At 61.8% G+C, this 24,257-nt stretch overlaps 1 protein-coding gene across 2 annotated transcripts in view; it reads left to right on the top strand.

Moving 5' to 3' along the window:
- Window positions 1-23,160, top strand: part of PDE9A (phosphodiesterase 9A) — an 89,289-nt gene extending 66,129 nt beyond the window's left edge. For both annotated transcript variants that reach the window (XM_043593526.1, XM_043593527.1), the window contains 13 exons: window positions 1,176-1,260; window positions 7,152-7,233; window positions 9,017-9,091; window positions 11,697-11,783; window positions 12,245-12,349; window positions 12,669-12,751; window positions 13,886-14,042; window positions 16,246-16,359; window positions 18,249-18,353; window positions 19,019-19,147; window positions 20,292-20,387; window positions 21,825-21,939; window positions 23,012-23,160. In XM_043593526.1, the coding sequence (XP_043449461.1) occupies window positions 1,176-1,260; window positions 7,152-7,233; window positions 9,017-9,091; window positions 11,697-11,783; window positions 12,245-12,349; window positions 12,669-12,751; window positions 13,886-14,042; window positions 16,246-16,359; window positions 18,249-18,353; window positions 19,019-19,147; window positions 20,292-20,387; window positions 21,825-21,923 (1,217 nt within the window). In that variant the 3' untranslated portion in view covers window positions 21,924-21,939; window positions 23,012-23,160. The remainder of the gene's footprint in view (window positions 1-1,175; window positions 1,261-7,151; window positions 7,234-9,016; window positions 9,092-11,696; window positions 11,784-12,244; window positions 12,350-12,668; window positions 12,752-13,885; window positions 14,043-16,245; window positions 16,360-18,248; window positions 18,354-19,018; window positions 19,148-20,291; window positions 20,388-21,824; window positions 21,940-23,011) is intronic.
- The last annotated feature ends 1,097 nt before the right edge of the window (window positions 23,161-24,257 follow it).

The following is a 24,257-nucleotide window of genomic DNA, read 5'->3' as shown; positions in this document are numbered from 1 at the left end:
CTGCATCCCCAGACCTCAGTCCTACATCTCTGGGCCTCGGTCCCGTGTCCTCGGACTTCGGTCCCATGTCCCCCGGCTTCGGTTCCCTGTCGTCTTGGTGGAGCTTCGCACAACATCCCCCAAGTGGCACAAGTCGCCGGAACCAGACCCGAATATCAGATCCTCCAGATTCCCACCACTCTGGGCAGAAAGAAGCCATACTTTCATGTAGCCTTGCCCCTGCGTGGCTCCTGGCCCCGGAAGCGTCTAGAAAACTGCCCGGGGATGCTCAGGGCTCCGGCAGGCTCTCTCCCCACACTTGTTTCAGAACGGCTCCGGAGGCCGTGGGACGGAATTGTCTCCCCCCGTTGTGTGCTTAGGCGCTCAGATCACGTTTGAGGAAGAGGGGAATAGATAGCATCGTGGGTCCCGTCTTTTTGCAGAGAAACCGAGGTGCGATTACAGAGTAACGAGGCTAGTCTTTTCTGTTGCTCGCGAACTGATCTGATCTGAGCGGCTTTCGGAAGGGAAGCCGCCTGCTTCGTGGCAGCCTTTCTGGGCTAAAGGTGCACCTGCCAGAGCAAACGTCTCAAAGGTGAACGCTCCCGGGGAGGCACGAGCTCCAGTTCCTTCCGGATCTTTCTCTGGTGCCCCGTGGTGTCCGGACGTGGCAGGCACTCCCGTGTGGCGGGGCTGCGGGAATGTGAGCCGGCCCGGCTCTGCTAACCCACGACCTGTCCTGTTTGCCTGCCCCAGCCCCCGCCCCCACACGTCCACACCCCTTCCTGGCTAACGGCTCCGGCGGGACCTGAGAACTCGGAGGTTTTCTGCTAATACGAGCTCATCCTTGCCGGGAAGGCTGTGGTTTTCCCTGCTGAGCCTCTTGCTGGGTTTTAATGCGCGGCGGCCACATTTCCTCCCCTTGTCTTTTTAGGACAAGAGATTTCTTTGTCCCCGGTCCTCAGCTGGGGAGGGGAGAGAAAGTGGGGGGGGGTGGGGAATGGGTGCAGGAAAACTCAGGACTTGGGGGAGGGGAGCGGCGGTCGCCGTGGCCGAGCTGCACCGCCGCAGGCCGCAGCGGGGACCAGTGCAGGAGCCCGAGCCAGCCGTCCTCACCGCGCAGGGCCAGCCCCGGTTACAGCCTTGCGAGGTCCTCCACGTGTCTCCATGGTAACCCCTGTGTCTCCTTGTCCCAGTGGAAGGCCTGAAAGTGGTGGAGATCGAGAAATGCAAGAGCGACATCAAGAAGATGCGGGACGAGCTGGCGGCCCGAAGCAGCAGGTGAGGTCAGGCCTGGGAAGGGCTGCCCTGGCCGGGCCCCCCGAGGGGGCTCCGGGCTTCGCTCTCCCGCAGAGCCCGACGGCGGGGCCCCGACCCAGCACGGGCTGCGGCGGGCGCGGTTTGGCTGGGGAGTGCTTGTCGGTTGCGCGGCCTCCTTGTCGTCGAAGAGGGTCCACGTCCAAGGCGGGTGGAGGCGACGACATTTCACGGAAAGGAGGAAGAATCCGCCCGCAGATCAAAGCCTCAGGATTAACTTACCCAGCTCGAGAGAAGCTGGAGAGAGGTTGGCATCGGTTTTTGAAGCAAGGGCCCGGTTAAGAGGAACGGGCGTGAGGCTCACAGGGGAGGGCGTCCTGGTGCCCAGAGGCCGTGCTCCTGGGTGGACGTCCCCCCCCACCCCCCGCCCCGGCACAGAGCAGGGAGAAAGGCCACAAGGCCTCAGGCCGTTCTGGACACAGAAATCACTCTCCCCCGGGGAGCCGAAATTCGTGGGAAAAAACACCCCGGACTTCATGCCGCCCCTTCGAAAGCAGGTTTTTGTCCAGCAGGACCCTCTCCCGAAGCTGTGAGCACAGCAAGTGTTTGAGCTGGCGGCAGAGATGAGGAGGAGGGGGGGCGGGCACGTCGAGCACTTGCTGTGTGGGGACCTCACACCTGCCGGCCCCGCGAGATGGCCCCCAGCCCCCCTGCCCCCCCACGGCCACTCCCGGGAGGGGACTCCCAGGAGGGGGCACAGCCGGGCCTCAGCGGGGCTGAGGGGGAGACAGGGAACCTAAGAATCGCCCCGCACACACACCGGGTCGTCTTACGACGACTCATCTGCCACTTTGAAGATCGTTCCCTGATTTTAAAACACTGAGGGCGACCGGCTCAGCGAGGGAGGCCGGCTATGCAGAAGGGTCTCTGAGGGCAGGAGGTAAAGGGGAAGGAGATGGTCCCGGCAAGGTTCCGTGAGATGCAGAGGGGCCGGCCGGCCTCGGGGGGGCTCGGGGAACAGCCTGATGGGCTCAAAGCCACGTTAGTGTGGTCCTCCAGGGACCAGGCCCTGTCCGTATCACACCCACGTGACGCCTGATTTGGATCTGGGGATGTCTCAGCCCATTTGATTTGGGGACGTCAGGGCGAAGGCGTTTGTGAAAATGCACAGAAAATTGGGAGTCAATGATTCATCTTCGACATCCCCTCAGTGAGAGGCTAGCACCCTCGTGTGACTGGGTGAGGGCCCTGGACTGGGCCGGGGACGGGGCTGGGAAGGATGCTCAGACCCACCCCGGCTGTGGTCACGGAGTCGCCCTCGGGCTCAGGATCCACACGGCCCGGCTCAGCCCCGGGGCCGCCCTCGTGTGCCCCAGCCGCCCTCCGCCTTGGGGCCAGGTGCAGGCGGGCTGATCTGCCGGGGACGGTGGCTCCGGCGCCCCCAGCGTTACCAGCCTCATCCGGCAGCTTCCAGGAAAGGGAACTAAGACTGGAGCTTGGCTTCGGTCTGAAACGAAGGAATCTGAACTGGCCTCCTGGCTTCAGCGGCTCGTCTGTACCGCGGGCCGAGGAACCTCACCACCTGGGCGGGAATGATGCCCCGAGCTCCCTTCCCGCCTCTGTGGGCGCCGCGTCACTCACTAACGTGCCCACGGAGCCCGCGGAACACCCACGGGACACATTTCTGAGGCAGCCTCTTGTCCCTTCTCAAATGACCACATCCTACCACCTGCCCGAAGCAGCCGGGGTGAGTCGCGAGCCCCACCCTTGCTGGTCCCGTCCCTGCCGTGTCCCAGGCACCCCCCGGCCCCCACCTCCCCCCATCCCGTGGAAGCGAGGCGTGTGCCAGCCTGGCGTCCTGCAGGTCAGGCTGCAAGGGGACACTAACGTGGCCCAAGTGGCCTCGCGTGCCTGTGGCGGCCATAACAAAGCACCACAATCGGGGGGCTTTCTCACGCTAGAAATCTGTTCTCTCAAAGTTCTGATGGCAGACGTCAGAGAGGGAGGTGTCGAGGAGGCCATGCTCCCTCTGACGGCTCCAGGGAGGGTCTGTTCCAGGCCCCTCTCGGAAGCTTCTGGAGGTCGTCGGCAGTGCTTGGGGCTCCTCGGCTTGTAGCTGCATCATGCAGTCTGTGGTCTTCACTCGGCCTTCTCCCTGTGTGTCTCTGGGTCCAGATGTCCCTCTTTACAAGGACACCGGCCGCATCTTAACTAATCACACCTGCAGCGACCCTGTTTCCAAAGGAAGTCCCGCTCGCGGGTGCTGGGGCGTTAGGACTTCAAATGATCACTTTGGGGACGTGGTCCAACCGCAACGCGGCACACGGGGACGATACGCCCGATTTCAGAGCCCACGGGAAGAAGCCCACCCGGGAGCCGAGAGGCAAAACGTCACCCACAGGCACCCATCTGGCCAAGTGGGCTAAGCTGAGGCGTGGTGGGTGCCTGGGCTCATCCCCGGAACGGAGCTCTCTTCCTCACCGCCCAAAAAGTCCATTTTTAGAGCTCCCGATGCCATGATCCAAAGAGAAGCCTTCCCGGTGCCCTAACTGCTTCGAGAGGCGATATTCTCAGCAGACGGTTTTCACAGCATCCCACGTAGGTGAGAGACGGGTAAATGTGACTCTTCAGTCACAAACAGAGGGGGGTAAAAATCTCCAACATCGCTGACACGTTTAGAAAAAAGAACCCCGGGGGCCTGGGCTCGGGCCTCACCCGCAGCCACGCCGCCCACCCCGGGCCCTGGTCCGGGAGCCCGGCAGCCCCTTCCGTGCCACACGCTAACGGCCCTCTTGCCCTTGCTTCGCGGAGAAGGGAAGCTGGGAAACAATCAGCCGCTCGCACTCCCCCTTCTGTCTCTGTTGGCTGCAAGGTCCCGTTGTAATGGTGCAAGGACGTCGCGCAGCATTTAGCGTCCCTGGGACCAGGCTCCCCGACACCTAGCTTCGCCTCACTGCGGGGAGAGAAGGGCGCCCCGGACAGCTCTTTCCAGTGATACCCCCCCGCGAGGTGGCGACCGAGCCTCTCCAGAAGGCGGAGGGGACATAGGCGGCGGGCAGGGGTGAGCCCAGCCCCGTACCCGCAGGGATGACTAATGACCCACATTCGCCAGCACGTGAGCCCAGCCCAGCGGGGCCTCGGCACCAGGGGCCCCGCTCTGGGAGCAGGGGTGGGGTAGCGCCGTGGGCAGGCTCCCAGACGCCCCCGGAACAGGCCACACGCCTCCCAGACCCACGCCCTGGGCTTCTCCTGGTCCAGGTTCCTGCTCACATTCAGGGCAGGGCCAGGCCTAGCTGAGCACAGAGAGGAGTGTGCTGCTTCACCCCGGGGCCGGGGAAGGGCTGCGAGGGCCTGGGGTGGCATCCGAGGGCTCCGGGGTCCGCGGCCCCCACTTGCATCAGAAACAAAGGGCCTCGTCCGCCGGATGAGCCACAGGGGAGGGGAGGCCGGGGGCCCCTGGAAATGAAAGCAAAAATAAGCCCCAAATAGAATGAAAGGAAAAGGCAGCGTGCCAGCTGCTCCGTGGCTGGAGGAGGCTGGTTCCCATGGCAACGGGCACAGAGGGGAGGGCCCAGGTGGGGAGGCCCCGGGAGAGTCGCCAGGCGCCCAGCAGACGCCCCCGGCACCGGGAGGGTCACGGAAGCTTGCCTCGTGCGACCACCCTCCTGGGACACACACAAGGCCTACCTAGCTGGTTTAGTTTAAGAGAGAGAGAGAGAGAGAATGAGCAGGGGAGGGGCAGAGACGGAGGGAGGGAGAGAGAATCCAAAGTGGGCTCCACGCTTTCGTGCAGAGCCCGACGCGGGACTCGAAATTCACAAGCTGTGAGACCATGACCTGAGCCGAAATCAGGAGGCAGCAGCTCGACCGACCGAGCCACCCGGGTGCCCCAGTGCCGTCTCCTTTCTCAAGGGCACAGACCACGCTTGCCACTTCTCAGAAACGTGTAGGCTGCAATTTCTCGTTCGCGGGCGACCGCGGGAATCATCCGGTCGGTGTCTTCTGTGGGTTCGTCGGTGACTCTTTGGCTAAATCTGTGTGAAAACCCCCTCCCCACACGGAGTCGGGTGGGTTTTGTGAGCATCCGGGGGAGGGAAAGAGCACGACACCATTTCATTCTGAAGGCGCCTGTTCCAGAAGGAAAACAGGCTTGTTACTCTGAGCACAGCCCCCAGGTAAAAGCTCCAGACTGAACGGATGAGGGGGCGAATCCCCGGCAATGGCCACGGCTGGCGAGGCCCCCGCCTAAAACCTGGATGCCGGGCCGCCCAGATCCTCTGGGTATAAGTACCTCCTTTCGAAAAGAAATACTGTGTTGTAATCTTTTTTCACTTACAACACCGTGAGCAATAAACAGATCGAATTTTAACCAACGGGCGCCTGGGGGGCTCGGTCGGCTGAGCGTCCGACTTCGGCCCAGGTCACGATCTCACGGTCCGTGAGTTCGAGCCCCGCGTCGGGCTCCGTGGAGCCTGCTTTGGACTCTGTGTCTCCCTCTCTCTCTCTCAAAAATAAATAAACATTAAAAAAAAAATTTTTTTTTTTTAATTTCTTTAACCAACTTCATCCAGCTCATCCGTTTGTCCAGGAGGCCACAGTCCCCTCATTGTCCGTCCACAAACGTGGTCTTTTGCCCTCGAACCTCGGCGGATTCTTTTTGCGTTACCTTTCAGTGCATACCGAATGCAACCTTTCTTTCTCCTCTCTCCCCTAAACTCTCCTTACTTCACATAATGCTCATAATTACCTAAAGAACACGTAATTGTCCGTCGTGGTTTAAGCCCTTTCCCACATTTCAGTGGCTTCCGGTTTGGGGTTGTGTTTTCGTAACGACAGATAACGTTGCAGTGAATACCTTTGCGCACAGGGATGGCTGCTTGCATCCAATTCTTTTCGGAAGATAAATTCCCCAGGGTAGACACACGGGCTTCATGGACATGAATTTCTCTGTGGCTCTTACTATGTGGTACTAAATTGCTCTCCCAGAAGGTGGACTTTATTTACAAAGTTTGCCAAGTCCGAGGATAGAGAGCGTGTTCGCCTTCCGAGAAGGTGGGGAGGGGGCCACGTGCAGCCCCCCCGGGGTACGGCCAGGTCCACACTCTCTGCCCTGACGGTGGGAGGAGGCTTTCCCTGCAGAGCACCCCCCGTTTGGTGTGTTCTGTCCGCGTGGAGAATATACCTCGATACTGAGGGACGAAGGGAGGCAGATAGCAAACGCATCTCCCGACGGTAGGCGCTGGGGGAAACCGGAAACGTCCTGCACGTCCGTGCTGGGAGACTGGCTTGGTAACACAGCCACATCCGGAAGCACTGGGCAAGGATCTGCCTTGTCCCGCAGCCCCGCTCTGTGGGGCGCCATGCAGTGAGTGTGGGATATATGAGGTGAAAAAAAAAACAAGTTGCAAAAGAGGAAGTTCGGTACAATTCCATTTGGGTTTAAAAAAAAAAAAAATACAAGGCGCTATTCCTGTGTGTCCATACCTAGGAAAATTCTGGAAGGATACGCCAAACTTAACTGAATGCATTTCCAGGGTGTGAGGTTTAGGGGAAAGAAATAGGTAAAGGGGGGGGGGGGGCAGGGGACTTGCTTTCTTTTTTTTTACACCTTACCTACTTCCTTGTTTGAATTTTGTAGAATCCAAGGGTCTTACCTGCGTCATTAAAAGATATTTAGGAACCTGTTTAAAATGAAGCTGATGTGTTTTCTGAGAGCCCCAATATCATCTCAGGAGGTCCAGGCAGGGTCCCTGGGGGTTAGCAATGAGATGTCGCCGGATTTAGGATTTACTGTCCCGCAGCAAGTAAGGCCAAGGGGTCTGTGGGGTTGGGGTCGGGGTTGCTCCGAGGAGGTGCCCCAGTGGACACCCCGCTAAGTGGCGATGCCAGAGCTAACCCCGACTTTTCCCCTTTAGGACCAGCTGTCCCTGTAAGTACAATTTTGTGGATGCCAACAAGAAGATGACGCCCCGGCGTGATGTCCCCACTTACCCCAAGGTGAGAGGAGGTGCTGGCTCTGACGAGACCGCGGCTGTGCATCCCTGGCCAGGGCACCGGGCCCCGAGCCCTCAGCCACCCCGACTTGCCGGCCAGGCCCCCTCTGGCTGCGCCTTCGCAAACCCAGCTCCCATGCGGCGCCGGGCTGTGGGACGCCCTTGCTGTCCTCGGGCAGGGTAGTGTTTTGTCTGCTCTGTGTCTGCCACAGGAGCCCCGGGCCCGGCCTCCTGTGCCAGCAGGTGAGGCACAGCCCCCGCCCCGTCCGCCCGTCGCCGACGAGGTGAATGTGTCCGCACTCCCATGTTACTGCAAGGAGCTTTAATGTTTTAATTTTTTTTTAATGTGTATTTATTTTTGAGAGAGGGAGAGACAGAGCACGAGCAGGGGAGGGGCAGAGAAAGAAGGAGGCACAGAATCCAAAGCAAGGTCCGGGCTCCGAGCTGTCAGCACAGAGCCTGACACGGGGCTCGAACCTGGAACCGTGAGATGATGACCCGAGCCGAAGTCGGACGCTCAACCGACTGAGCCGCCCAGGGGCCCCTGGAGCTTTAATTTTTAACTAAATTGCCTCAGATCTGCCTGGTTGGATCTCCCGTCCCCGAATAATACGTAGTGATTACGAGAAGTTTCGCTCTCTAGTCTCAGATCTCTGTTACAGGAACCCAGGCCCTGGTGACAGGAGCAGTGCCCTGGGAGTTGAGGGGGGTCTTCAAACACCACAGAGAAGGGTCCTGTGGCGTCAGGCGCCATCTCAACAGTCCCTTCAGCTGAGTTGGCAAAACCCTGGCCCGACTGACCGCACGCTCTTGCGCTAAGATTCAGGCTTCCGCGTGCTGGCGCTGAGACCGGTGTCCCGGGTCCCCAGGGAGTCATGAGACCCAGCCGGTGCCCAAACTGAAAGGTGTCTCTCCTCTGTAGCAACTCCCTTTAAAAAAAAGAACAAACCAGGGGCGCCCGGGGGGCTCAGTCGGTTGAACGTCCGACTTCCGCTCAGGTCACGTAGTCACACTGCGTGGGTTCGAGCCCCGCGTCGGGCTCTGGGCTGACGGCTCGGAGCCTGGAGCCTTCTTCCGATTCTGTGTCTCCCTCTCTCTCTGCCCCACACCCCCCCCTCCCCCACTCACACTCTTTCTCTCTCTCAAAAATAAACATTAAAAAAAAAAAAAAAAAAGACCTAAGGCAAGGTTATATCTAATCCCGGAACCCTGTCATCATGGGGTTCCTCCCTCTACGATCACAGCCTCAATCTCCTACGACAGTTTGACCCGAGCTCTGGTCTCCCCTCTGCCCACACCCCTCAGCGAGCTGTGCTGCATTAGCGTATGGCCAAAGCAGGGACAGGTTCCCTCAAAAAAGAAACTCCGAATAGCTTCTTAGCCAGGATTTGAATGTGCGCCACGTTCCCTGGACTTCACTTTAGTGTATTTTTTTCAAGTCCGGTGTATTGAGAGGTAATTGACACGTAGTGAAGTTTCCCTCCTGTGGGTGCAGAGTACTGCGAATTTGGAAAACCTCAGGTGACCTCCAGCAGTACCAAGGGGCGGCACATCTCTGTCACCCCACGACCTTCCTCGTGCCCTCCCCCTGCCCTGGCGGCCACTGATGGGGTTTCTGCCCCTGGAGGTTGGCGCTCCCCAGAATTCTGGTAGAATGTGGCCCTGGAGCCTGTGCACAGGCGTCCTTGAAAGGGGACAGGAGGAAGTGGGAGAAACATCCCCCAGCCCGCGTGCGGCCGGTGGCCTTTGTCTCAGCCCAGAGGCTGACGGTCCCCTGTCCTTCCCAGTACCTGCTCTCTCCAGAGACCATCGAAGCGCTCCGGAAGCCCACCTTTGACGTCTGGCTCTGGGAGCCCAACGAGGTGAGTGAGGGGCCCCCGTGCCAGCGTCACGGGCACCCCAGATCTCTTCCTCCTCTCTGGTCTTTGTTTTTTAACTCGATTCTCCAGGTTTTACTCCAAACTGACTCTGGGCAGGCCCAGGAGGGCCCCAGAGACAGGACTCAGCGAGGGGGGTGTCGGAGCAGAGGCGTGGGCGGTCAAGGGCAGGAGGGCTGGGCCGTGGCGCCCCTGGCTCCCCACCCCCCAAGCACCCTCCCGGGCGGCTGCCGTGCCCACCAAGGAGAAGCCCGGGAGGCGTCCCCCACAGCCAGCGGAGTGGGACGCAGGACGCGGAGTCCCTTTGCACAGCGAGAAGGATCTTTACGTTGTCCGTTTTGCTGAGAAAACACTAAGATGGAGACTTCCCGTTTGTTTGTTTAGTCTAATAATATCAGTTGTACCCCTCCCTTTGTGAACCCCAAGAAAACAAAAGCCGTTCATCATGGACACCGGGCCCAGCAGCTCTACGGACAAATTGTCCGGCTTTCTGGCAACACAGACGTGTAGACAAGCTGCCCCCGGCAAGCCCACCGCCTGGACAGCAGGTCCGCTGACGCGGGAACTTTGCAGGGGCTTTGCGCCCTGAGCGGGCGCCGTCTGTGTCTCCAGGGCCTGGGCTCTCGTGCTGTCGTCCTTGCCGACACAGGAGAGGCCTCCGCCCCGCCGCGTGCTGACCCGGGTCCCAGGGGTCGTCCCATAGCCAACACTGAGCCAGACGACACGCGGCCACCGAGGAACATGCGGACCGGAGCGTCCGTTTGGAGGGGCAGGAGGCTGGCCTTGCCCGCGAGGTCGGTGCGTGACCGGCAGTGACCGGGAGGGTGGGAGGTGGCGTGGCCAGCAAACAGCAGTTGGGTCTTGAGGACGAGAGTCGGGACTAAGGTCTGAACGGGGGGCCCAGGCTGGGCCGGGCCCGCCGGGTGGCGAGTGGACTCAGCGGGGTGCCTCCACGTGCACAGATTCCCGCTTCCCGCGGGTGGGCAGGAGCCCTGCCGGAGCACTTCTAGAAGAGCCGACGCTCCCGGAAGTCATTCTGGCCCCGGCCCACCGGGAGCGAGAGCAAAGCCGGGGCCCCCGGTGGCAAAGCGCCCACGTGGACACGGGCACTCGCCGCCCGTCTCTTACGGAATCTCACCGAGCGCAGGGCTCCCTGTGGCCACGGAGGCCACGCCGCCTCGTGGGGAGATTGAAGGATTCACGCATCCACGATGGGAAGGCCGCCCGCCCGCCCTCCCACGGGCAGACCCGTCAGGGGCCCTGGACCCCTGCCGCTCTCCAGTTTCCAAAACCTGACGCCCTGGACGTTATCCTTTCTGCATCCATCCCGTCCCCTCCAGGAAGACCGGTGCGTGGTCAGCTTCCAGGACGTTCCAGGACGTTGCCGGCTCTCCCAGGATCGCGTAGCCGGGAAGATGGCTTATGGGGTGGCACGCCCTGTGTCAGCTCGGGCAGCCACGACTCAAACCACATCCTGGAGGCTGCAGGTCCGAGATCCAGGCGTGGGCAGGGCCGGTGTCTCCCACGTCCCCACGTGGTCGTCCCTCTGTGCGTGTCTGTGTCCTGACCTCTTCTCGTGGGGACACAGGTCCTGGTGGATCAGAGCCACCGCAGTGACCTCATTTAACCTGGATGACCTCTCTGAAGGCCTGCTCTCTGCACAGTCACGTAGGGGGTTAGAGCTTCCGTTGACTGATTTGGGGGCCACGGTTCAGTCCATAACACGCCCGTTTGGGAGGAGGTGGTCACGCCGTGACCACAGACAGCCAGGGAGCGTGGCCGTGCAGGCCCCAGGTGGCTGGCCGATGGCATGGCGGCAGGGCACAATGTCACGCCCCGGGCCGCCAGGCGATGCCGAGAGATCCCTGCCTTGTGCATGGCCAGTCACCCTGGGAGACCTGCCTCCCGGAAATCAGAGCCCGTTTTATCAGACTCCCACTTTGTAAAAATCACTTAATCTTTCTTCCCTGGTTTAATGAGCTCCAGAGCTCTGAGCTGTATTGAAATAGATCGCCACAATGATAGCACATCCTCTTTGGGACTGAAAACAAATCTACTTCAACCTGAGATTTCTACAGAAGACAGCTCAGTGAAGTGAAGTGAATTCGGGGCGGGAAGCTCACCTTCCAGACCCTGTAATTAACGCATTAAAATGTGTGTGGGGTCCCAGCGGGCCCCCGAAGGGCAAAATGGAGCATGTGTGGGATGCAGGCCGTCAAGGCTCAGCCTCTGTGTCCGCACCTGCTCTGGGGTCTGCGTCCGGGGGATCTGTGCCCCGGCCTGTGATGCCCTTCGGGAGACGGTTTCTCGTGTGCCGAAGTTCACCGCGTCGCCGCTGACACGGTCATCTGGGGGCGCTCCCTCTCACCCGATCGCTGTCCTTCTAGGGGTCCTGAGACAACAGCCCCCCACCCGGCCCCAGTCAACACGGCTCCTCCCTCCGGGCCTCCCGGGAGGGGAGAGCTCATCCTGTAGGGACAGGCCCGGAGAGGCTGCCGGCTGGCCCTGCACTTGTCCCCGGGGCTCCGGAGGGGCCGTGCCAGGCTGGCTCGCTTGTGCCGCTGACCGCCTGCTTCCCCTGTGCCTCCAGATGCTGAGCTGCCTGGAGCACATGTACCACGACCTGGGCCTGGTCCGAGACTTCTCCATCCACCCCGTCACGCTCAGGAGATGGCTGGTGAGTGCGGGCCCCTCACGTCCCTCTTGAACAACACAGTGCCTTCCGGTTACTCGGGAACAGACCGGCCAGGCACCTTCCTGGACGGACGGAGGCGACGTTCCCAGGAGTTTTGTGAGAACAGGCGGCCAGTGTCCGTCTGTCTCCTGCCAGAATACTCAGTCCCCCTAAACCCCTGCTCTGGCGGCGAGAGTGAGAACCAGGGAGGGGCCGGTGAAGCAGCCTGTGAGGGTGAGTGTGCAGGTGTGTGTGTGTGAGTGCGTGTGCACAGAGCAGAGTGCGTGTACGTGTATGAGTGTGTGAATGTGTGTTTCACAGTAGATTTTTTTTTTTAATAAAAGATTGCTCGGAACGAAGTAGGAAAACCTTAAACATCAAATATGGCGAAATCGGGGGAAAGGTGTGCAGGGCGGGGAGGGCGGGCAGCTGCGTGCCAGCAGCCGGGGCCTCTGTCTCTCCAGCTCTGCGTGCACGACAACTACAGAAACAACCCTTTCCACAACTTCCGGCATTGCTTCTGCGTGACCCAGATGATGTACAGCATGATCTGGCTCTGCCGGCTCCAGGTGCGTCTCTGGGGGGCTCCTGCTGGGGGCGGGGGCACCTCGCTCACGGACGCCGCCCCCACCGGGGGCACGGGCTCCCCCACCCTCCCAGGGAAGCCACCTCGCCCCTTACTGTCCTCAGGCGAGCCGGTGGCTCTGTGCGGGCGAGCAGGGGCGGGGCACCGGGCAGGTGTGGGCCCGCCCTCCCGGCCCCACCCCAGAGAGCGGGCCGGTCCTCCCCATAGGCCAGCTGCTAGGGGACTTCGTCCTACCCGCGTCCCGCCTCTCCCTCCCCATTCCAGCCCCCTCCTCACCCCCTCCCGCCCTCTCTCTAATCCAGGAGAAATTTTCCCAAATGGATATCTTGATTCTAATGACGGCAGCCATCTGTCACGATTTGGATCACCCAGGGTACAACAACACGTACGTGCACGACTTTTCTGTCTCTCGTTTCTTCCTTCTCAAGGGCTCTCTGGTTGTCAGAGGTGACCTCTTCAGCTTCACGCACCGACCAGTTCTGAGGTGGGGCTGCGGCAAAGGCCTCACCAGCACCCCCGGCTCAGATGCTTAGGACACGGCTCCCACGTTGGGACTTTGTCCAGGGCCTCGGGCCCCCCCGGGGCAGACCCTTCCAGGTCGCCAAACCCCGAGGGGCCGCCGCCCTCCTTTGCGGTCCTGCCCCAGACCCTGCACGTCCCTCTGCACAGGCAGAGCCGTGGTGGTGCCCAAACTCCCCTCCGCCCGAAGCCGGGGGCAGTACCCGCACAGGATGCCCATTCTCCGGATCTCACTCCGCAGCCCGTGTCCAGCAGCAACGGGGCAGAGACTAGGACTGAGGGAGAGGAGTGCAGGCCAGCAGGGGGCGGGGAGGCGCCTGCCACAGGCCGTGGGGGGCCAGGAGGACAGGCCAAGCTTGGCCGAATCGGTGATCCGCTCCCACCCCTGGGGTGGTGGGGGGCAGAGGCACAGAGTCCACCCCGTGTAGCCATCAGGCCCGGGCCGCGTGGCGCCCGTTCGCATCCCTAGTGAGGCACCTGTCCTTTCGGTCAGATGCGTCTGTGCGGTGACATCACATATGGCCGGGAACTCGCCGGCGGCTTTCATGGCAGGCCTCCGTCAGGACGGGAGTGGGCTCCACGGTGCGGACGTCCGTGTTCCTCAGAGGAGGCCGGCACCATGAGCGCCCGTCCCCCCATTTCACACTCAAGACGATGTGCACAGCACAGGCCTTAACCGCAGCCTCTGACCTCAGAACACATCTTGGTTCTTCTCCCAAACGTCTGCCTTTTGCATACGCCGATGTTTGCAAGGGGCCCGAACAGATTCCCTTCGGGGCGGCATGACTGGGAGAAGTCGAGGTGTGTTGGTGGTGTCTACTCGGCGGGATTCTAAGACCTCGAGGGTGTCTCGTTAAAGGGGCGGCAGAGTCAGAGAGCCCAGGGGAGCAGGTCCCCGGCACCTGCAGGGCACGCCCGGCTTGCCTTCCAGCCTCTGCGGGCACCGCCGCGTCCGAGCGCAGGTGCCCGAGGCTCCGTGTGCTCTCTCCCGCGATGCCAGGTACCAGATCAACGCCCGCACGGAGCTGGCCGTCCGTTACAATGACATCTCGCCCCTGGAGAACCACCACTGTGCCGTGGCCTTTCAGATCCTCGCCCAGCCCGAGTGCAACATCTTCACCAACGTGCAGCCGGACGGGTTCAAGCAGATCAGACAGGTGTGCAGGGGCCCTCTGACCGCAGAGTGGGAGGCAGTGAGCACAACCACGGAGTAGAGCCCCTCCTGCCAGCGGCCGAGGCCCCAGAAGCCCCTGGTCCCACCAGGGATCCTGGAGAACCCATCCCCCACTCCTCACCCACCAAGGCCAGTGGCATTCCGGGAAGAGGTGCGCCCTCAGCATAAACACACGGGACCCCACTGACCTGCATTTCACATCCAGTGTTTCACCCGAAGCCTTTAAGACCCGTCCTTTCTCCAGCTTGCAGCCCGGGAGAGTGGGGGTTACAGAGGTGAGGGGCACCGTGGGAACGTGCGGGCCCTGGACAGATGCACCTGCTGAGTCCAACCTAGCCGACTGTTTCCCCTGCCCCCCAGCTGCCTCCCCCTGCCCCACCCTCACCCGGTCGGCCCCACCGCCCACTTCACATAAAGACCCTGGGGAGGCCTCTGTCGCCCTCCTGTCCTGAGACAGACGTCCACCTCGCTGGAGGTAATGCCCCCTCCCACGCAGGAGGTCCCACGCTGAGCACAGCTCTGTGCGCCACCCTCTGATGTTTTCAGGGGAGGGAAGATACCAGAATGATTTCTTGGAAGAGTGTATGGGTTGAATGGTAGCCAAAAAAAAAAATTGTATGTTCACTTCCTAACCCCCAGAACCTTTTGTATGTGACTTTATTTGGAAGAGTCTTTGCAGTGGTGATTAAGTTAAGATCTCTGCGTGAGATTAGCTGGTGCTACCCAGGTGGGCCTAAAGCCAGTGACAGGTGTCCTTAGAAGAGACAGAGGAAGAGACAGATACATGGAAGGGAAATTGGCCTAAAGACGGAGGCACAGGCCGGAGTGACCCGGGGCCACAGGAGCAGGAAAAGTCAGGAAGGACGTTTTCCCGGTGCCTTCAGACTTCTGGCCTCCAGACTGGGAGAGAATGCCCCGCTGTGGTTCCCCATCACCTGGCACGCGGCACTCATGTGGCAGCCCCAGGACATGCGCACAGGGAGCCACCCTCGCGGTGAGGCACCCTACTCTGCTGTCCCACGGATGACAGCCTCACCCACCGGGTGCCCAGGGGCCTCGCTTCAAGGTGCACCTGCTAAAGACGCTGGGACCCGGGCTGTCCCTCCTGGAGGTCTGACGGGCTGCACTTCATCAGAGAACACCGTCCCTCCATCTGCCGTGGAAGCTCAGAGCCGAGGCCAGTGCCGAAGGACAGTCCCCATCGAGTCGCCAATTTCCGGCCCAACCATGTCCCCTTTATCTATGGGCTTTCTGGCCTCTCTTCCATGTTCTGGAGCCGCCGGCCGGGGACACCGCGAGCTGTTGGGATGAGCCCTGACGCGTCTTCCTCTCCAGCGTGGGAAGGGGCGAGTCGTAGAGAGTCCCCGAGGGCTGCCGGTGAGGAGCTCCTGTTGGGAGCGACCTGGAGAAGCGAAGCAGCCGGGTCCCCTTGATGTGTGCCCTGCCCTCCTACCCCGGGAGCAGTCAGAGCAGCGTCCCCGAGCAGGGGACCCGCCTCCCTCACGCTGCCCGCCATGGGGACGCACGAGGCTTGTCAAACGTCAGACATGAGACTTTCCTGACCGTGAAATCATTCAGCCCGATTTTTAATAATATTTTGTCATCGAGTACCTTGCTTACCAAGGTAGGAAGGTATTTGTAGTTAGAGAATCATCGCATTCTCGCTTATGAATGCGTTAGCAGAATGACGCTGTCAAATGCAAGCGGGCTTTGACCACCCCTGCGCAGTGTGCGCCCAGAGTCACGTACAGATGAGACGCGACAGGGGCAAGAGACTTCTGGAAGGTCGGCCATTGACCTCTGGCAACGGGACGTGAAAGGAACGGCCGTGGATCTGGATTCCTGAATTGAGGGGAAGTATCCGTCCTCAGTCGAAACCGACTGTCATCACCGGGAAGCCCAGCGCCGAGCCGGCCACCTGCAAGCCGACGGGCCTGCCCCGTCCTGGACTCGGCCCTCGGGGCCCATTTGCAGCGCACGGGTGGGCTCGAACCCCCAGCCTCCACTCGCCAGCTGCGGCCCGGGAGGCTCCCCGGCCTCTCGTCTTACAAATGAGGACGGTGTTGTGCAGACGCACACGTAGAGTCGGCCCCGGGACCCCGGGGAAGGGCCGTGTGCCCAGCCGGCGCTCGCTGGGTCCTTGCCGGGATTCCGCCCGGGGCTAACGCTTTGCTCTCACTTTCCAGGGGATGATCACTCTGATTCTAGCCACTGACATGGCAAGACACGCAGAAATTATGGATTCTTTCAAAGAAAAAATGGAGAATTTTGACTACAGCAACGAACAGCATGTGACCCTCGTAAGTAGATCGCTACACCCGTTTTGGGGGCCCTGGTGCACGCGTCCTACGCTCCGGCCCAGACTGGACACCGAGACCCCAAAACCCTGAACCTTGCCCTGCAGCGTCCAGCTCTCCCCGGGCAGCCCCCAGCGGGCCTGTCTTCCGGTCGAAGGCAGCTTTTGTGCTTCCTGTGCCGCCTTCTGATTTGAAGGTGGTACGTGGGGGAAAGCAATCCGTCCTGCTCAGTCCCGAGAATAAAGTTGGCTCTCCCACGAAGGCGGTGCCCCAGAAAACACTCCAATTACCAGCTTCCGGGCGGGCACCCCAATTACCAGCTTCTGGGCGCAGCACCCCTCCCGGCCCGGCCCGGCCCTCCACAAGCAGGGCCAGCTGTGCAGAGAAGGGCAGGGAGCCTCACCGTGAGGAGGGCCCGCCTGGGTCTGCACCCCACCTGCCCTTCATAAGAGAAACACGTGGAAACACCCTTCCCCATCTTCGGAGAAAAGGGTTCTGCTGAGCCTTGTCTGGGCGTTAGGCCTGCTTTCCGGCCTTCTCTCTCTCTCTCTCTGGCTCTCTTTTTTAAAACCGATGGTCACTTTCTGTCCCTGGAAGCTGATGAACAAGGAAGTCCTCTGAGATCTGGCCGCCCGTCTGACGTCACGTCCCCAAAACTGATTCGTAGCTAATACACAAGGTGTGCAGGGAAGGACCTCACGTTCTGCAGAAGTTACACGGCAGGAGAAAATGTCCCCTGGGGCCAGGGCCTCCCGAGGCATCGCTTCTTGGGGACGGGGCGCAGGGAGATGCAGTCATGTGGGAGCCGGGCCCCTGCTCCCGAAAACCAGCGGGTGTGGGAGGGGCCGCCTGGCCCTATGGCAGGGTGAGGGCGGTGCGTCTGGAGACAGAGGGATGAGTAGACGTGCCCCCTTTGCCTCCGTTTTCCCTCGGAAACGTAAGGAAAGACCCTGGAGGGCAGAGGCCACAGGTTGCTGCCAGTGTCGAGACCGTGAGCACACAGAGTCACAGAGTGACCATCACCCCTTTACTCCCTTCCTTCAACCGTCCAAGCACGGGGGGGTGGGGAAGAGGCCCCGGGTCCCCGGGGTTCCATCCACCCCCACACCGGGCGAGGGGTGGCGGCCCGCAGCACAGACCAGGGGGTCTTGCCCTGGCCGGGGAGCCCCCAGATCTCCACTTGTTCGTGCACAAGGGCTGGGGGAGGTAGAGGGGAGGAGGCCCCCAGGAGGAGGCCCGAATGCTGACGAGCTCCGCGCGGTCGGGCCTGGGGGCCTGGAAGCTTCCTGCCGCCCGGCAGCACCCAGCCTGTGCCCCGGGCCCGGCGTCGGGCCGCTGCCCTGAGAGGCCTGCCGGGCAGAGCCCTGTGATGGCCTGTGTTCTGGAGTCACCTGAGCGGAGACAAGGAAGGCCGGGATCGACTCCCGGGGACTGACAAGGGGACAGGGACAGGGGCAGCCGAGTCAGCCCAGGTTCAGCTGAGGCTGTGCCAGGGTTTGAGCCGAGCAGAGCCTTGCCGAGTCGCCTTGCCCACCTGCGCCTGCCGGGAGGCCGGGGCGCGCCCGGGGCCCGCAGCCCCGAGCTGATGTGCCCGGGAGCACCGCCTGCTGAGTCAGCGTCACACCCTGAGCGCCGGCCCACACATCGGTGACTCCCGGGGCCCAGGACATCAGTGACTCCCGGGGACGGTCGTGTGCCGGCCCCGAAGGCACCCGCCTTCGGGCGCAGGGGCAAACGCCCTGGCCCGACCGGTCTCCTGAAGTGCCCACTGGGCGCGCAAACCTCACCAGACTCAGAGGGCTGGTCTCCGGGGAGGACGAAGTCCAGACCCAAACGGCAGCAGGGGGACGTACTCCGGGCCCCGCTGCCTGATCCCCCCCTCTGTCTTCCAGCTGAAGATGATTCTGATAAAATGCTGTGATATCTCCAACGAGGTGCGTCCGATGGCAGTTGCAGAACCTTGGGTGGACCGCTTGTTGGAAGAGTATTTCATGCAGGTGAGAGCGTCCCGGTGCCACCAAACCCCCTGCAGGGGCCCCGTGTTGGAAAGGGGGATGGGCGTGCCCGGGGGACAAGTGCACGGGAGCGGACGGTCTCCGGCCCCCAGAGAGCCTCACGGCAGGTGCACATCCGAGAGGAAAGACGGCCACAGCCTGCAAAGTAGCGTCGACAGCTGCCACCGGGGACCACGAAAGAGCAGTGAATGGGGGCGGCAGCGTCGGGCAAGTGGCCTGAAAGGGAAGAGGCAGAGGCAGGAGGGGAGGCTCCCCCGGGACGGGCGACACCAAGCAGGTCGGCCTACGCTTTGAGGCCCGGGGAGGCCCTCAGACAGAAGACCAACCAGCCCACGCGGGAGGTGCCGGAAGGGCCAGTAGGGCGCTCGCAACGGCAGCGCGGTGGACCCCGGGTTCAGAGCCGAGAGCCGAGAGCTGCCCGGCGACTCACCCCCCACCCTCCACCCTGTCCCTCCGCCCTGTCGTCACGGCGCGGCCCTGCCTGCCCAGCTCCCGCCACCCGTCCTGGTGGCTGTGAACGTCCCCACGATGGAGCGTGCTGGCTGGCGGTGGCACGTTAACCTGCCTTCCGGCCTCTGAGGCCGGTGACCCTCGGGGCCCCCCAGATTCCGCGCTTTCCAACGTTTTGGGCTGTTGCCTCCCTGTAGAGCGACCGCGAGAAGTCGGAAGGCCTTCCCGTGGCCCCTTTCATGGACCGGGACAAAGTGACCAAAGCCACGGCCCAAATTGGGTTCATCAAGTTTGTCCTGATCCCCATGTTCGAAACGGTGACCAAGGTGAGTGACCATCACCGCATGCTGAATGACGTCACGCTGAGAAGCACACACGTGCACACACGCACCAGCGTGCTGTAGCTGCCTGCTCAGTGCCCCCCTCCAGCACGCCCAGAACACCCTCTCGGCCCCCGCGTCGTGTCCCTCCCGGTCTTCCGGCCTCCCTGCCCCCTGGGGCCCCCCTCTGCCCTCCACTGCCAGGGCACCTCTGCTGACCTGCCCCATCCACGGGCACACGGCCATCCCCAGGCAGATTTCAGCAAGGAGACTATCTCTGCCTCTCTCCCGAACCTTCCATGGCTCCCCACTGCCCACAACGCAGGGAAAACTGCCCGCCTCGTTACACACAGTCCCCCACCCTCCCTAGCACTCCGGTCGTGCAGGACGGCCCCCAGTTCCTGGTCCTCCCCTTTCTTCAGACCACCTCTGACTGTGTCCCTTCAGCTGGCCTTGGCCCCGTCCCACCCGCCAGCCTTCCAGAACCACCTCAGCGCACCCTTCCCTAAACCCCATTCACTCCCGCTTCTCTGGGGCCTCGGCCTTCCCGCACATTCCTTCACGGACTTCTGGGCCTTCGCCACGGCCAGCGGGGACAGGGGCACAGCGCTGCCACATCGGGCCTGCCCCCCTCCGGCAGCAGGATCGGGATGTGACTGGGGAGGCACGGAAGGCATCCCGGGGCCCAGAGCTACGTGCGCAGGGTTCCGTGGGGCCGGGATGGCAGGATGGCCCGAGTGAAGGCGGACGGCCAAGGCCCTGCCGTGGGAATGGCCTGTCTCCTCCAGCCACCGCGGCTGGGCAGAGACCAGAGGCGAGGCTGGCGTGTGGAACATGGACGCTGGGGGACGGGCAGGTGGAGGGCGGGTCCGTGCGAAGGGACAGGGCAGAAACAGAGCAGGACCCGGAGGTGGGTGGGCAGGGGCAGGTGGGAGGGTCTCCAGGAGGGTCTGCAGGAGCCACTGACCGGACGGCCTCAGAACCCGGGTCGGCGTGGATCCTGCTGCGGGCGGGACCCCAGAGCTCCACGGGGTGCGGGGGACTGACTCACTGCCTGAGCCGCTGAGCCACGCAGGACCCGACACCTGGCCTCCCGGACGCCGCGGCCGCGTGGAAAGACAGCCTGAACGCATCTGCTTGTCCCTCCCAGCTCTTCCCTGTGGTCGAGGAGCTCATGCTGCGGCCCCTCTGGGAATCCAGAGACCGTTACGAGGAACTGAAACAAAGAGATGACTCCGTGAAAGAGGTAAAGCGAGCCGGGCAGGAAACGCGGTCCTCCCCGGGGACGGGCCGAGCCGGGCACCCCTGCAGGGGCCGCTGCGGACCCATTTCCACCACCACCCCCCGAAGTCCAGACCCGGGCAAACCGGGGAGCGTCTGCTCTCAGCAAAACCAAACGGCCCCCGATGGCCCGCGCCCCTCGGAGGGGCCACGTCGTCCCCAAAACCTGTGCTGCAATCGGGTGGGCCAGGGCGTCGCGGCATCTCAGACCCCCTCGGAGCCGCGCCCTGGCCCCTTGCGGGTCCCCGTCCTCCAGCCCTGGGGCTGGCCTTGCTGAGCGAGAGTGTGGTGGAAGGAGGCGCTCCCCGCGGCACAGGAAAAGCATCCTGGAGCTCTCACACACGGCGGGGTCGGGGAGACGGGGCATGGCCCCAGGTCGCTGTCAGGACGGGACCGTTCGCAGGGAAGGTCCAGCTCACGTGGGCAGAACCGGCACAGACGCTTTCTGCAAGGCGTGCGAGTGGGCTGACCGCCCCAGGGTCTCCGCGTGCGCACGTCTCTGCTTCGGGGACCCCCGCGGGCCTCCCTGCGTGACGTCCAGCCACCAGGGTGTGCCTCCCCTCAGCCCCCCGCCGCCTCCTCTCCGGTGTCCCTGCTGCCTCTCGCTTTGTCCTGGTCTGGCCTCCACCAGCGTCACGCACCCCGTCCCGTGCCGTCCCCCGCTCACTTCAGTCGGGGCTCCCTGGTCATGGCGTCCCCCCACCTTGCCCCCGGGAACCCCCGAGCCCCACTGAGCGCTGAGCGGTTTCCCAGGCGCCCCGTGTTGCCCTCGCCACCCCCCGAAACTGCTCTGTGTGTGACGCTGGGCACGTGTCAGTGCCTACTGGTCGATGGGTGTCCCACGACTGGCCTCGCTAGAGGGATCCCTCCACTACAAGGTCCCCGAGAGGTCCTGAGACTCCAGAGGCTAAGAGCAAATGGTACAGAGAGCGATGTCAGAGCAGGTGTGCCCGGCGGGGCCCCGGCAGGATCGCTAAAGCATACTCCAGCCGTCGCTATGAAGGTCCCAGGCCCCGCCGCCCAGTGGGGGCCCCCGGGACCTCCAGGATGCTTCCCTACCCCCAGAAAGGACAGACCCCACCCCCCAGAAGAGAAAGGGTGGACGGGCTCCGTGCTCCCTTCCGCCAGGCCACCGGGCTCGGCAGACACCGTGAGTGCATTGTCCAAGCTCTGGACGCTGGCCGAGAAGGGGAGGCCTCCCACAGCTAGGGAGGTGGCTCGCTCGCACAGCCGTGTCTGCGACGTGCAGCTGCGTGTGTTTCGGCACACCGCGGCCGAGGACCTCTGCCTCAGTTACACACCTTAGCGTCTCAGTCAACAGGAAGCACTTTAGCAGACAGTCAGGTCCTCACGGTCTCCTGGGACCTGATCGTTGCCTTCTGTATACCTGTCCCGGTTACAGAGGGAGACGGAGAGCTTGACGGCGGGGGGCACCGACATGTCGTCGTCGAGAGAGAACAGAGATGTGAGAAACAGAGAAGAGGGTGCTATTCTGAACTGACGTCTCGATGCACATGGTAACTCAGAGCCTAAAACGGGGTGGCACTGAAAATCTCTGGGAGGGGGGAAGGAAAGAAGGTGGGGGCAGAAATCTGAAAGACAGATGGGTTTTTTCAAGTTTTTGGAACATTTTTTATTTATTTGGAAAGTGAGAGAGGGCATGCACACAAGCAGGGGCGGGGCAGAGAGAGAGGGAGACAGAGACTCCCAAGCAGGCTCAACGCTGCCAGCACGGAGCCCGATGCAGGGCTCGAACTCACGAACCGTGAGATCACGACCTGAGCCGAAATCAAGAGTCGGACGCTCAACTGACTGAGCCACCCGGGCGCCCCTGAAAGACGGATGGTTTTTCAGTAAAGTGAGACTTTTATTCCTGGCCTATAATTCTTAGAATTAGGCTCTGAAAGAAGGGGGCTCACGCTTGGGTTGATAGCCAAAGATCAGTAATTAGCCTATGTGCCGCTTATAAGGAAAAGCACGTTTTAAAATCTTTCCAAACATAAAGCATTTGCGTCTGTCGCCGTGAGCGTTTCCTGTGCCCCTGACGCAAGCTGTCCATGTCAAAGGGAAACCAAGCTCATTCGGCCTCCGCGTGGTAAGGTCGTGGCACACGCACGTCTGAAGGACCCCTGGAGAGATTCTCGGGACAAAGCTTTCCAGGGCACGGGGTGTGGGAACCTGTGTCTTGTTTGGTGCAGAGGGGCAGTGGCCAGCTCTGGCATCCGAGAAACTGAGCGCAGCCAAGTACAAGCTGAGAGACCCACACAGGCGTCTCAGCCTCTCTGAGCCTCAGAGCCCTCATCTCCGGCCTCGAGATAATCACACCATCATTACCCCTTCCATGAGCAACATGCCGGTCCATCAGAAGCGCTCGGGAAACACTGGCTTGGCGTGTTTCGGTCACACCCTATTTTTTAGTGGGTCAGGAGAAGGATCAAAATCGTTTCATTTGGCCTAAATGTGCTCAGCCGTGTGTCCAGTCCTTAAACATCCCGTGCGTCCTCCCGTGACGATGTTGATCGTGTTGATTGTGGGGGGTTTCAGCCCCCACGAAAACAAACCAGTAGGTCTTTTCCCTCTTCCGAGCAGACGGAGCCTGGAGGAGGCAGGACGATGCGGGCCGTGGTTCTGGAACAGGCTGGCCGAGCCTCGCGAGCCGTCCGCGCGGGGGAGAAGTTCATTCCGAGCGCCTGACTCCACGAGACCACGTTTTCTAAGAACTGTTTTGTTCACCGATACAAAAAAAAAAAAAAAAGGAAAACGGAATTCATGATGCTGTACAGAATTTTTATTTTTAAACTGTCTTTTAAATAATATATTCTTATACAGAAACGGGTACTGTACTTTTTCTTTGTAGTGTTGTGTATCCGGGGGCTGCGTGTGGCAGTCCCCAGAGCCCCCGAGCTCTCACGGGGGGACAGGAACTGTGCTTTGCTCGCAGATGTGTCTGCGCGGTGTGATGTGACGCTCCCTCCCGTGTAAATTCAGAATTAAATGCCAGGCGGTGCCCGGAGCACAAGGACGTGCACGTGTCCTGTTTGTGAGCAGCGAGGGGGCGTTGGTGGCTGTGTGTGGGGAGGTGGGAACGTGCCACTTCAGTCAGCAGACTGTGCACACCACGTCTCAGGGGAGGACAGCTGTCCTTTCTTCCTGCCTTTGCTTTTGGGACCAGCACTGGGAACAATCTGGGGGGCCCCGTGCCCATAAAGGGAGACCCGACCCCGGCTGGCGGGCGGTCACGCTCTCCCTCGGCCCCGCTGCGTGCGTTTAGACCCCATGACGCTTCCCAGGGCCACTGGCTCCTTCCCTGCACCCCCTCGGGACAGAAGAGGCTCCTCTCGGATGAACTGACCTGTCAGGCCGCCCGCCTAATCTGAGCTCTGCGGACATTTCACCCGCTGCCGCGGAGTCTCCTCGGAGCACGCCTTGGTGAATTCCAGAATATTGCTTTCCACCTCTGAATAATTCATCTGTGGGCTGTGACATTTTCCGTCACTTCTTGAATCCAGTTCCGTATGAACGGCGACCCCGGTTCTATTGCTCTTCGCGGTTCTGTTTTTCATGTTAATCCCACTAAAGCCCGTGCACATGGCCACGACACGCGCAAACCCAGCAGGTGTCCCCGATGCAGGTCTCCCCCATGCCTGCGTGGCGCCCTGCACTGAAGTCCGTGACCCGCTCCTCCCAGCGAGCCAGCCTCTGACAAGTGCCCCCCACCTGCCCGCCCGTGAGCCCGCCTTCTGGCCAGTTCCCTCCACGCTCCCACCCCCGTGAGCCAGCCTCTACCCAGTTCCTTCACCTGCTCCCCCAGCGGGGCAGCCTTCTGGCCACCTGC

This window comes from Prionailurus bengalensis, chromosome C2, assembly GCF_016509475.1.
Source record: "Prionailurus bengalensis isolate Pbe53 chromosome C2, Fcat_Pben_1.1_paternal_pri, whole genome shotgun sequence".
In the NCBI taxonomy this organism is placed as follows: domain Eukaryota; kingdom Metazoa; phylum Chordata; class Mammalia; order Carnivora; family Felidae; genus Prionailurus; species Prionailurus bengalensis.
The sequence above is the reverse complement of the archived record's forward strand: the minus strand, read 5'-3'. Positions and strand labels throughout refer to the sequence as shown.